General features: G+C 39.5%; 1 protein-coding gene across 1 annotated transcript; it reads left to right on the top strand.

Moving 5' to 3' along the window:
* Positions 1–4699: 4699 nt before the first annotated feature.
* Positions 4700–6251, top strand: LOC145012900 (EG45-like domain containing protein). The gene is made up of 3 exons (XM_078971692.1): positions 4700–4848; positions 5652–5910; positions 6007–6251. Exons 1-3 carry the CDS (start codon positions 4743–4745, stop codon positions 6011–6013), a joined length of 372 nt encoding a protein of 123 aa, XP_078827818.1. The 5' UTR covers positions 4700–4742; the 3' UTR covers positions 6014–6251.
* Positions 6252–14422: the final 8171 nt, after the last annotated feature.

Here is a 14422-nt window from a genome sequence, read left to right as displayed (position 1 = left end):
AGTCCCTCCACAAACTCCAAAATAAAAGAATAAAATAATATACCTGGGAATCTGGATGTTACTATATATATATACACATGTATAGATGTATATTTGTATGTTTATCTCTATGCGTAAGTGTATATGTATATGTAACTTACATATATATATATATATATATATACACACACACACACACACACACACAGAGGAGAAGAATCAAAGTGTTATGGTCGTGTATATTAATCTGATTGAAAATAAACATTTGAAGGAATATACGAAGGGTTATGGCCGTGCCTATGAATCCATTTGATTGCTCGTGAATGAACATTCAATCAACAATTCAACCATATATACTAAGTAGATGTTCATAAGTGATAAGCTATGAAATCAACAAGAACATTATTAAAGTAAAAAACTAAGTTATGAAATCGATAAGAACCTGGAACATCGCTACAAGATGAGGATGAAGATGCTGATATTGTCCCTATTGACGAGCCAATAATACCAATTTCAATTTCTTGTGTTTCCATTGATGATCGACGAATGAATAGATGTTTCTTGATGTTCAGAAGTGAATTATCAATGATTTACTCATAAAATCTTCCAACTTCAACTAGATGAACAATGTAACAATTTTCCCAGTTACTTTGATTGATGTTGCCGTTTCAATATTGTTAGCAAACATTTTTTTTCTTACGTTTAAGACAATGCGTATTACCATATTTTTTTTCCTAAAAATTGATATTATAAAATGGTTCTATGGTTATATATATATATATATATATATATATATATATATATATATATATATATATATATAGAGAGAGAGAGAGAGAGAGAGAGAGGGGTAGGTTCAAATGTTTAAACTAATTATTGTGTTATTGTATACATAAATATGGGCCAATCATAATAAAATAAATTTTTTAATAATTAAATAAATAAACAAGGGTATTTTAGTAATTTGATAAATAGCTTCCACAAATAGTCCATGTAATCATGCTAACATTCACTTGTAACCTAATTTCTTTTTTTATATACAACAGGTCATCGTCTTCATCGTCTTTCACAAATCGTCTTCATCCCTCCATTCACAATCGAGCCAGCCTTCCCTCCCTAATACTTCCGATCATTGTGGCCATTCTCTACTTCCAATCAGTCGCTTGTCTCAATCGTTGCTTCCCCAATTGTTGCGCAAACACACATGCATATCATTGCGTCCAAGGTATTCCCTCCAGATCCACCTCTATTTCTTCCTTTATTTATCAATGTCTTCCGATCGGAATCTGTTGTTTCGGGTGTTGCATTATTTCGAATTTTTTATTTTGATGTTGATATTCTGATAAAATGAAGAGAAATTTGTGTTTTTATGATTTCATTTCAGAAGAAGAATCAAAGCTAAATTCTCGAGGTTTATATTTTGTGAATGATGTTTCTCCTTTCGATTCTTTGTTATATGCAGAATTCTTCATCTGGGTTGGCGTGGAAACTCTCATTGATTGTGATCTTAAGTCAAGAATCCCAACAGAAGGTTTTGTAAAATGGAAAGTTTCATCTGGTATTTTCTCTGATCTCATTGATTTTGAACGCCAATTCAATGGAATTTGAGAGTTGGAATCAGAATCTGAATTGGAATCAGAAACAGATTCTCTGAATTTCTCCTCTAACTTGATTGGAACTAAACCCCTAAACTTTCCCTTTTTTATTTCATCCCCAAAAGTTGAAGAAGAATCTTGAAGTACTAATTTCACAGTAGCAGAATCCAATCTTTTAGAGCCAAGATTTTTTTTTATTGTTCTGCGTTTACTTAATTGCTCAAGAACAAAGTTTTTGTCATCAATAACAACCATGGAATCACTTATAAAATTATGATTTAGCTTCTTCTTATCAAATTTAGCCTTTTCCTATCTGATTTAGCTTCTTCCTATTGTATGGACCCTTAATTTGTAAAGGTTTGATCATCTACATAGCTTGTCTTTTTTTTTTTTCCTGATTCTTTTGACAGGAAATGATTAATCTGCTTTTCATTCGAATTTTTTTTTTCCTAATTTAACACTTCATTAATGTGGACAGTGCAGGATCTTGACAAGGTTGAATTCTGAAAAGGTATCAAGTATGTTTATGTAGATGATTCAATGGATGATATTGGTGATATTCCAATTATATTGGAATGGAATCACGAATTCTAATTCTGTTGTAATGTAATGATTGATTCCAATTCTGTTGGAATCACAGAAGTTGATGCTTGAAGAACAGACCACAAAATTGAAATAGACCACATTATTCTTTTAGAATGTATTAGTCGTTGTTAGATTTTAATGTTTTCTTTCCCATTTTGATTGTTTTTTAGTTTTATTCTTTAACAATAAATGTAATTCTTAACAATTGTTACCTGTATTCCACAAGAAATAATATATTTTTTGTTTTTATACTTCAATTGATTGTTCAAAAATTTGTTATTCTATTAGAAGTTTTTAAATTCATGATCAAGAAATAGGTTCAAGAATATTTTTGAATATACTCATAAACATATGCTGTCAGAATGTCCGAATTAAAAGAATTATAATTTATAAAATCGGATTTTTAAAATTAATAGAATCTATGATCCCTTAAAAAAATACAATTTTCCTTTATTAAATCTAAATTAATTGACTAAATTACCCTTGTAATTAATTAAGATGATATTTTCAATTATATTTAATTCAATAATATATATTAATCATTTTCTTAAAATAAGTAAATTTGATTGGCTCACATTGATGCATACAATAACATAATAATTAGTTTGAATAGAATAACATAAGACTATATATATATATATATATATATATATATATATATATATATATATATATATATATATATATATATATATATATATATATGGCTTTGGGAATATATGACTGTTTTGAACTTAATAAAATAGTATAGAACCATAAAAAACTATATAGTTTTAATAAAATGCAATTGAATCCCTCTACCATCTTTTTTGCATCCTGTATTAGAGCTTATGCTAGATTTTGTTTATATTTTTATGAAGTATTATAAGTATAATTTTACACCATAAAGTGTATAAAATAATATTTTTACTAACTACCTATAGGTCTCCATGTTGAAATTTAATATAGAAAAATATAGTGAGATTCAAAGTGTTTATTAAAACAACCATGTAACTATATATAAGATAGGTGTCAGAGTAAGTTATGAAGCCTACTTAGGGGTGTCAAAAAAATCCGAACCCGATTAATTGGACCCAACCCAAACCCGAATAAGGTAATTAGGATCGGGTTTAATAGGGTCAGAACTCTTAATCGGGTTATTCGGGTTAACCCGAATTATTATTAGGGTCGGGTTTAAGGTTGATTTTTTCAAAATATTTCGGGTTTCGGGTCAACCCGAATAACTCGATTAAGAATTTATTACAAAAACTTTTTTTACCGGGTTGAATGACATGAATTCAAGATCCCATGAGATTTTACAACTAATACATATTTCAAATTTAAACAAACCAGATAGTAAATTTACTATGTATAGAAATATATAAAATGACATAATTTTTCTCTCTTCTTAATGCAGTACGGTTGTGTTGTAACAGTTTTATGAATTTTATTCACTAATATGATAAAAGAAACTCCAAAAATTCATATCGTATACCAACTTTATATTTTAAATGGGTAAATTACACGAATGATCCCTATGGTTTAGGGTAACTTGCGCGTTTGGTCCCTAACTTTATTTCTTACTCGGAAGGTCCCTACTGTTTGTTTTTGTTACACGCTTGGTCCCTGTCTTACATAAAAAGTCTATTTTTCCCTTGATTTTTTAATTTATTTAAATAAACACACCCTCAATCTCATCCTCTCTCCTTACCTTACCTACTATATCATTTTTCTCTATTTAAATAATTGTCTTTTTACGTAAGATAGGGACCAAACGCGTAACTAAAACAAACAATAGGGACCAAATGTGTAGCAATAACAAACAGTAGGGACCTTCCGAGTTAAAAAAATAAGTTAGGGACCAAACGTGCAAATTACCCCAAACCATAGGGACCATTCGTGTAATTTACTCTATTTTAAATCCCTATATACGTGGATTATGTATTAAAATAGCACAACGTAAATTCATCTTACATTTTAACCTTAACCCGACTAACCCGACCCTATTAATCTGAACCCAACTAATTCGTACCTTATTAGGGTCGGGTTTCGGGTGAATATTTTTTCTAGAAAACCCGACTAACCCGAACCGTTTAACCCGAAATCCGATTAACAGCCCTAAGCCTACTAAAGGTCTAATAAAAAAATACATTCAGAATTCAAGCAATAACTAATAATCAACAATTGATAATTTAAAAAAAGAAATTAAATTACCTCCTACCTTTTATGTCTATAATTAATCCTACCCATTAAAATTATGACAAATCATCATTCAATTTAATTGTAATTGATATATTCTTAATATAGCTTTAATGAGTTAGTTAAAAAAATATGGAATGATGACACTTGTCATAATTTTATTGGGTAAGAACATTTGTAGGCATAAAAAGTAGGAACCAATTTAATTTCTTTTTAAAAATAATTAGCCTCCAATGTAGACGAGACTGGAACCGTTGAAACGTAAAAGTTAAATACAGATACGTCAAGTAAGCCTCAATTTATCCTATAAAAGGGAAGCCATAATGCGTTTTAATTCATAAACCAATTTGATAATATTTTTTTTTAACAATTTCCTTTTATTTTCTTAGCAATTACAATTCGAAAATGGGTTTCGTCATTCGAGCTCTGCTTTTGATTGGCATGGTTGCATGTATCACCTCTGTTGCCCACGCCATTGCTGGTCAAGCCACTTATTACACTGTGTATACTCGTAAGTTCCTTCGTTTAATTTGTTTTAAACAGAATGCATGCTATCCATCCATATTCCATAATATGACTTTTTTAGAAGTTGTTTCAAATCAAAACTCTTTAAAATAAAATAAAATAAAATAACTATTGAAGCATTTTTTTTCCAAACCAAAGTTTTTTAGAGCTTGTAAATATACAAACTTTTGCCAACGAGTTTTATTAATGATTGTAGCGAGTACTCTCATAGGTTTTAAGAAAAATCTCCTTATACTAATAAAAGAGTAGTTTTTTTGCTATGTGTCATCATGTTTTGCATTGTAATTAATATCAGCACACTTGTCAATCTATTGATTCTCCATTTTAAATTTCAAATTTCAAAATTTAAATCACATTTTAATTACATTAAATTAATAACATTAAAATAAAATTTATACATATTATAATAAAATAAAATATATACAAATTATAATATAATTTATTTTACGTATTTATTTGAATCAACGATTATAATTTTATATATAACTAAAAAATATCTTTTAATTAATAAATTATTTAAAATTATTAATTAATAGTTTTGAGTTTTTACTTAGAAAATTTAATTAATTTTCTAACTGTAGTTTTCACGTTTATACAAACAACACATAAATAAACAAATTGAAAAGCTAAATTAATCTCATGATGATATATAATGAGCTATCAATTTAAAATTTGTAATGACAAATCTCAACAAAAAAGCTCTCATGTTGTTGATGCTCCTAGTATTTAGAAAGCATGCAAGTTATGTTTGATATACTGAATTAAGTCTCTATATTATGTATGGAATAGCTTCTGCGTGTTTTGGTCCCGTAGACCAAGGTACGATGATTGCAGCAGCGAATAGTGCGATATTCAGTAATAAGGCTGCATGTGGAAGGAGGTATAGGATAACATGCACCGGTCCATCATCATGCAAAGGCGGAAGTGTTGACGTTACAATTGTCGATCTTTGCCCAGGATGTCCAGCAAATGGATTTGACCTTTCGCTAGAGGCATTCTCAGTTATTGCTGATCCTAGTGTGGGAAGAATCAACATTGATTATACTGAGTAATAATGCGTTATATTTCTTGATTCTGAAACACTTTTTTTGACTTTTTCTTTTTTTTTTTTAATTTTTGTTGTTGGTTTTTCTTTGATTTTCAGGATATGAAAGTAAGATTACGAAGAAATGAAGAATAAGCTTTCATGGTTCGATAAGCGACAGTGTCACAGTGAAAGGATAAATGTTGTATTTGTCTTGTTTCATGGACAAGGTGTTCAAGTTGGAAAATAAAACTTCATATTCTGATTTGTTATATAAGTATTTATAATTATAATTCTTGTGCAGTAAAACATGCTTGTCCTCATGCTCGTTATGTATGGTAACTAGGAATTGCACCCTATTTGATATAGCGGGAAATCTTGTGTATGTGCAAAAATAAATAAATAAATAAAAGTATTTATAGCACTCTTAACATTAAGAGAAAATTACATTTTGTTGGGTCTATTCCACTATTTTGTATGATTTGAAGGAGCAACCCACTTACCCATTGCCATGTCATTTAATAAAATCTTATTCCTCTCTCTCTCTCTCTCTCTCTCTCTCTCTCTCTCTCTCTCTCTCTCTCTCTCTCTCTCTCTCTCTCTCTCTCTCAAAAGGAAAAAAAATCACACAACACAATTGACTTTAAATCCACATTGCAAAATTCATCATCAGATACATCGAAAACCCTCACCAAACTCCCTAGATCTCCATGTTTTACTCAACTCCTAAATCCCAAAATACCAACATCCATCATCCATGTAAACCCACAAAAAACAAATCTCATCAAACCCTCGCAACATCTCTCATTCGATTTAATGAAAGGAGGCACCATGTGAAACATCCCAAAAATACAAGTCAAAAAATTTCGTTTTGAAAATAATATAAAAACTATAATCATCCTTAATTAATAGGAAAACCAAATGTCATGCATTTCAAAATCTCATGAAAATACTGTCTCAAAAACAAATGATATAAAATCAGAGTCACAAACAAATCTCAGACTGAATACTGTGGTGTGTGCCATGCGATCACCCCGAGCTCTTCCCCTTGCTACCGGAAGTACCTGAAACCAAAACTGAAAACTGTAAGCATGAAACTTAGTGAGCTCCCCCAAACTACCATATACCATAAAATAACACATATATATCACAAACTAGGCCTTGCCCACTGCATCGGGCCCCACCCGGCGTCGGACCGAAGTTCGGAATAACTTGGGTCCCGCCCACTGCATTGGGTCCCGCCTGGCATTGGACCGAAGTTCGAAATAACTTGGGCCCAGCCCGGCATCGGATCGAAGTTCGGAATAGACTGAATCATAACATAAACATAACCATATAACATATTCACATAAACTGCATTAGGCTTGCCCAACATCGGACCGGGTCCGGAACATATAACACATAACATAACATGCATGAATCATAAAGACATCAAGCATAAATAACTACTTCCCGGGACCACCCCGACATCGGAACAAAGTCCGTAAACATATAAATTGCATCGGGCTAACCCCAACATCGGGCTTACCATGACATACTACAATTATATAAACGGGGCCGATATTGGTGCCTTAGACCCATTCCATCTTCATCATATGAATGTGTCCAGTCTATGACTCACTGAGTTATATGAACAACTCATCGAGTCTGTCTTCATGGGTTGGGAGATTGCCTTGGACTCGCCGAGTTTGTTCATATACTTGCCGAGTCCCATGGTTTCCAGGTCCATAACTACGTCCATTTTATGAGTCCCCCTTTTTGCACTCAACCGTATTCCTCTGAAACAGAAAATGTTGGGGAACCAATACCTGACTCGTTGAGTCTCAAGAACGACTCGTCGAGTCCCCTAAAGTCCATGTCCATAAAATCGATTTCTGTTGAGCTCATCTCATCCAAAGGGTAGATCTGACCTCCTAAGGTCGATATAACACGTAAAGTCATGAAGTTTACGTCCATACATGGGTTTTTAAGCTCAAAAGACCCAAAAATAAGGTCTGCAACATGCATGGGGTTCTCATGGCCATAAATTTAGCACCTTTATGCCATGAGAACCCTCCAAGGTTCCAGATCTTAAGCCCTTACTCTACATTAAACTCTAAACCCGAAATGTCTTAGAAATGACCCAAAGATCACAACAATCAAGCTAGGAAATAGATCTAAATGATTAACAGCCAAGGTATGAGCTTTATACCTTTAAGAAGACAGAACTGAGCCCTTATCTCTTGATCTCTAACCTTCCTTATGGAACTCCAAGCTTTTGCTTCCTTCTTCAAGCTTTAGATCATAGAAATGGAAAGAACTTGTTCAATATTACACAAGACTAAGTAGGGTTTCGTGAGTGAGTTATGGAGGTGATGGGGGATGGGGTGGAGACCCATAATGATGCTTAAATAGGTTGCAAACCCTAAAGATTAGGATTTCATCCAGCCTGGCCTACTCGCCGAGTAGCCTCGTTAAAACCGCAAATTTTATGGCATATACTCGACGAGTTAGGGCTACCAACTCGTCAATTAGCTCCAATAAAATGAATACTTTAATGAATTAAATACATACCAGGAATAGGGTGTTACACCATGTACTCACAGAAACAAACACAACAGTTTACGACCAACCTCATCTTCTCAGTTTCCTCCTTTGATTTGTAGAAGATAATGAATGACTATTACAACCCATTGTTGACACACGTAATACATTTGGTTGTACATGCTAGAGTTAGATACGCTATTGAAAACCCTTACTCATACGTCTAAAATAACATCGTTGAACTAGTCATGCTTCTTAATGCCAATCGGTTCAATTTTCTGCTTTTGATATCGTTCGATTTCGTGCTCTCTCTGAATCAATCTCTCAAGTTTTATCATTATCAAAAAATAATCATAATAAATGAACCATTTGATTGAATTTGGGATGAAGGAAAATGTAGACGATGAAACCCTAATCGATGACAACGTCACCATTGTAGAACCTTATGCGCCGTTTGCTTACGAAGAACCTCTACTGGCCATGATTGTCTTTCCTGCCATTGCTATTCTAACGACCCAATTTTTACGTCCGAAAATTTCATTTTTAAGGTATTACTTTAGAAAACATTAATAAATAAAAACATTGTTTGTTCACACCATAACACATTGCAACCATGTTCTAAAAAGTCAAACCATACATCCCATCAAAATATCAGAGTACAATCCCAGTAAATCTCATAAATGCGGAAACCAAAGAGTGTGTGTATGACGTGCCGCTACCGCGCCGGCTCCTTCCCCTTCGATGCAGAGGTACCTGAAAACAAAACTGTAAACGTAAGCACAAAGCTTAGTGAGTTCCCCCAACGTACCACATACCATACAAACACATAACATACGTACTGCCAGGCTATTCTGGGGTGCCTGACTACCCGGTACGGCCATTCTGGGGTGCCGACCTACCCATACGGCCATTCTGGGGTGCCGTCTTACCCGTGTCAAGCCATTCTGGGGTGCTGACTACCCATGTCAAGCCATTCTGGGGTGCTGACTACCCATCGGTCCTAACAACCGATCCTCGGGGACTATTTCACCCCCTATTACTACGATCACATATAACATAACAAGCCAGCATGCAAACATGTCATCACGTACTGTCAGACGTATCTGGGGTGTCTGACTACCCTTTGGTCCTAACAACCAAACTCTACTACTATCACATACAACATATCAAGCTAGCATATAACATATCAGGTAGTAGCAAACTTAGATGATATCACAAAGACAATCATCTATCGTGCATCTCCTACTGGTGGGTCGGCATTGTGGCCTTAGACCCACTGCTACTGGATGGTAACTCACCTCAAAGTAGCTGCTGAACTGATCGGGAACTAACTGACTGCTGCTGCTCCGGGAGTCCTCCGGCTGCAATTCCCACAACATACTCAATCAAACACTGCTAGCTGTCCTTTAGGTAAAATGACCATTTTACCCCTGGTTTAGCTCTAAGCCAATGCTAGGGTCAACTTTCAGTTGACCCGACTCGCCGAGTGGATCACCACTCGCCGAGTCCCTAGCAAACCATTGCCCTGGGTCCCTGGTTCTACTCGTCGAGTCGGGCTATGACTCGACGAGTTCACCTTCCAACTGTCGTTCAACTCCTTCATCCTACTCGCCGAGTTGCATGAACAACTCGTCGAGTTCATCTTCATCCGATGAACACTTTATGCTAAGACTCGCCGAGTTGTACGAACAACTCGCCGAGTCTGTTCTTGATCTATGAAGATTGCCTTGGACTCGCCGAGTCAGGGCATTGACTCGCCGAGTCCTAACATGGGTGAGTTCAGCTCCCAACTCACCGAGTCACCCCCCTGTGACTCATGGCTCAACTCGACACATGAAGAAGGGACAAACTCGAAGACTCGCGAGCAGACTCGCCGAGTCACATGAACGACTCGCCGAGTCGTTGCCATGCAATCCTTAAATATACCAATTTGCTCGATTCCAGTCCATGCCATTCATAGATCTGAACTTCTAGGACACGAATCACACGTAAAGTTTCCAACTTTACGTGTGGATATTCACCAATATGGATTATAGGGCTCAAAATGTCTCAAAAGGGTAGATCTAGGGCTAACAAGCCTCATGGGGCCAAAAAGCTAGCAGATCTGAGCTCCTGGAGCTCAATCTTGCATAGATCCAAAGGCCAAACGCCTTATTACGACATATAATGCACATACAAACTTGGGGAATTGACCAAGAAGGACCCAAATGAAGTTTTAAGCATAGAATCAAGGGGAAAACGGGTTATACCTCAAAGGAACTGCTGGAAGGACACAAATAATGCTTGGATGGCTTCCCTTCTTCTGGATCTACTTCCTTCCTCTTTCAAAGCCTTCAAAAACACACCCACTAACCTCAAACTCTCAAAGAAATAGCTTAGAACGAGAGATACAGGGCTTTAAGGGTCAATGGGGGCCGGCTTGGGGCTGATAAGTCCTTTAAATAGGGTGCAAACCCCTGAAACTTAGGGTTTCATCCAACAGCTGTGACTCGCCGAGTCCAGGATATGGACTCGCCGAGTCACCAACTTAAACGTGTCCCGGGTCCCGCATCCACTCGGCGAGTCGGACCTATGACTCGCCGAGTCCAAGGCAAAAAGAAGGGAAATACTCAATAACATTTACGTACCAGGAACCGGGTGCTACAAATCTCCCCCACTTATTTTAGACTTCGTCCTCGAAGTCTATTGCTCGATCCTGAAACAGCTCGGGATAATGCTCCATTATCTCGTCTACCGGCTCCCAAGTCCACTCTGAACCCTTGCGGTGCTGCCATTGCACCTTCACTAGCTCCACCCTCTTGTTCCTTAAATCCTTCGACTTCCTGTCGAGGATTGCGACTGGGCGAGTTCAGGCTGTCATCAACCTGAATATCCTCCAAAGGTACTACTGCAGAATCGTCCACTAGGCACTTCCGCAACTGCGAAACATGGAAAGTGCTGTGGATCTGGCTAAGCTCGGCTGGCAGATCCAGCCTATATGCTACCTTGCCCACCCGGGCTAAGACCCTGAACGGTCCGATGAATCGCGGGCCCAACTTGCCCCGCTTCCTGAATCGGATGACGCCTTTCCACGGCGACACCTTCAGGAGGACCATATCCCCGACCTGGAACTCTAAATCGGATCGACGCTTGTCGGCATAACTTTTCTGCCGACTCTGAGCAGTCTGAAGCCTGCTCCGGACCTGCTGGATCCTCTCAGTCGTCTTGAGCACCACTTCGGTGCTTCCCATGACTCTCTGGCCAACCTCACCCCAGCATATCGGGGTCCTACACCTCCGTCCGTACAACATCTCGAAGGGAGGGCGGTCGATACTCGCGTGATAGCTGTTGTTGTAGGAGAACTCAGCCAAAGGAAGATAGGTATCCCAGCTACCACCGAAATCCAGAACACACGCCCGCAACATGTCCTCCAAAGTCTGGATGGTCCGCTCACTCTGACCATCTGTCTGCGGGTGAAAGGCGGTGCTGAAATGCAGACGAGTGCCTAACTCGTCATGGAATCTCTTCTAAAACCTGGAAGTAAAACGCACATCCCTGTCCGAGATCACCGATACCGGCACCCCATGCCGTGCCACAATCTCCCTGATATAGATGTCGGCCAATTTCTCGGCCGATATGCTCTCCTGAATCGGAATAAAGTGAGCACTCTTGGTCAATCTATCCACGATGACCCAAATCGAATCCACTCCACGTGCGGTCCTGGGAAGCTTCGTGATAAAATCCATCGTGATATCTTCCCATTTCCACAGTGGAATATCCAACGGCTGCATCTTGCCATGCGGTCTCTGATGTTCGGCCTTGACCTTCCTGCAGGTCAAACATCGCTTGACATACCATGCCACATCCCGCTTCATGTAGGGCCACCAATAGTCTAGACGAAGATCCCTATACATCTTCGTCGCCCCGGGATGAATAGAGAATCGGGACTTGTGCGCCTCCTCCATCAAAATCTGGCGCACGCCTCCGTGATATGGCACCCACACCCTATGGTGTAGTGTCAATAACCCTCGGCTATCATAATCGAAGGAGGAAACCTGACCTACTACACGCTCGCTCTTCCGATGCTCCTCCTTGATAGCCTCCTGTTGAGCCTCCCAAATCTGCTCCAACAGGGGAGTCACCACGGTCATCCGCATGCAAACGTCCCTGATCGGCGCCGCCTTGCGGCTAAGCGCATCGGCCACCACATTGGCCTTCCCCGGATGGTAAAGGATCTCGCAATCATAATCCTTCACCACATCCAACCACCGACGCTGCCTCATGTTCCTCCCGGGTCTTGGAATAAACCAAGATATCATCGATAAAGACTATCACAGACCGGTCCAGCATCGGTCTGCATACACGGTTCATGAGGTCCATGAACGCGGCAGGAGCATTGGTGAGCCCAAACGGCATCACCACGAACTCGTAATGGCCATAGCGCGTCCGGAACGCGGTCTTCTGCATTTCCTCCTCCCTGACCCTCATCTGATGATAACCCGAACGCAAATCAATCTTGGAGAACCAAGATGCGCCCTGAAGCTGGTCAAAAAGGTCATCAATCCTCGGAAGTGGGTAACGGTTCTTCACCGTTACCTTGTTCAGCTCCCGATAATCTATACACATCCGATGCGACCCATCCTTCTTCTTCACAAACAGAATCGGGGCTCCCCAGGGCTAACTGCTCGGACGAATGAACCCCTTGTCTAGCAGCTCCTGCAGCTGCGTAGACAACTCCTGCATCTCGGGAGGAGCCAACCGATACGACGCCTTGGCTATCGGAGCCGCACCAGGAACAAGGTCGATCCTGAACTCCACCTGTCGCTCCGGAGGTATCCCAGGAAGCTCCTCTGGGAAGACGTCTACAAAGTCCCGAACCACCGGAACCTCGCTCATCGATGCATTACCCGCCTTTTGGGTATTCGTCACATACGCGACATAACCCGCGCATCCCTGCTGAAGGTAGCGCCTAGCCCTCGCTGCTGAACATACAGTGGGTCCACACTGCGGCCGCTCTCCATGAATCACTAACTCTCCCCCGCTTGGGGTCCTGACTCGCACTAGCTGCTGTGCGCAATCTATCACTGCCCCATTAGGGCTCAACCAATCCATACCAATAATCACCTTGTTCCCACGCAATGGAATGGGGACCAAGTCTACCAGGTAACGCTCCTCAAACAGTCGCAGAACACAATCACAAAACACCATCGATGCTCGCACCGATCGATCGTCAGCAATCTCTACCTCTAACGGGCAATCTAACTCGCCTGAAGTCTCATGAAATCTCTTGCTAAGAGCAAGAGAAACGAACGATCGGGATGCACCCGAGTCGAACAATACCTGAACCGGGATGCCGTTCACATGGAACGATCCTAATACACATGTATACACACGGAGCACATATCAATATCATAACAACGTAAAATAAAAGATAGAAGGAAGGAATCATACCCGTCACCACATCGGGCGTGGCGCGTGCCTCCTCAGCAGTCAACTGAAATGCCCGACTCCTCACCACTGGAGCCTCTGCCTTGCCCTGACGGCCATCCGTGATCCGCAGGGTCGCTGGAGCTGGCGCCTTCACTGGCACTGAAACTGTCAACATGGGGCAATTGGCCTTCTTGTGGCCCCTCTGGTTGCAGTGGAAACACAACAGCTCCGATGTCTGAATAACTGTCGCAGGAGCAGTGTAATCCCTGCTGATATGCCCAAACTTGCCGCACTTGTAGCAGCCTGACGATCCCATCCAGCACGCCCCCTCGTGCGGCCTGCCGCACCTCCTGCAGCGGCTCGGTCCCGACTGGCCTTTTGGCCTCCCATCTGATCCCTTGGGATTCTTCCCCGAAGCCCCTGATGCCTGACCATCCTCAAGTTTCCGTTTCCGGATGTGCTCCAAATCTATCTCTCTCTCTCTAGCCCTGGCAATCATGGAGTCCAGGGTAGGGCAAGCCGAAAAGCTAACATGCTTCCGAATGTCAGCTCGTAGCATATCATGGTAACGAGTCCTCCTCATATCCTCGTCACCTGCATACTG

The sequence above is a fragment of the Lactuca saligna genome, chromosome 8 (assembly GCF_052625555.1).
Source record: "Lactuca saligna cultivar CGN05327 chromosome 8, ASM5262555v1, whole genome shotgun sequence".
NCBI lineage: Eukaryota > Viridiplantae > Streptophyta > Magnoliopsida > Asterales > Asteraceae > Lactuca > Lactuca saligna.
This window is presented reverse-complemented; position numbering and strand designations above follow the sequence as displayed.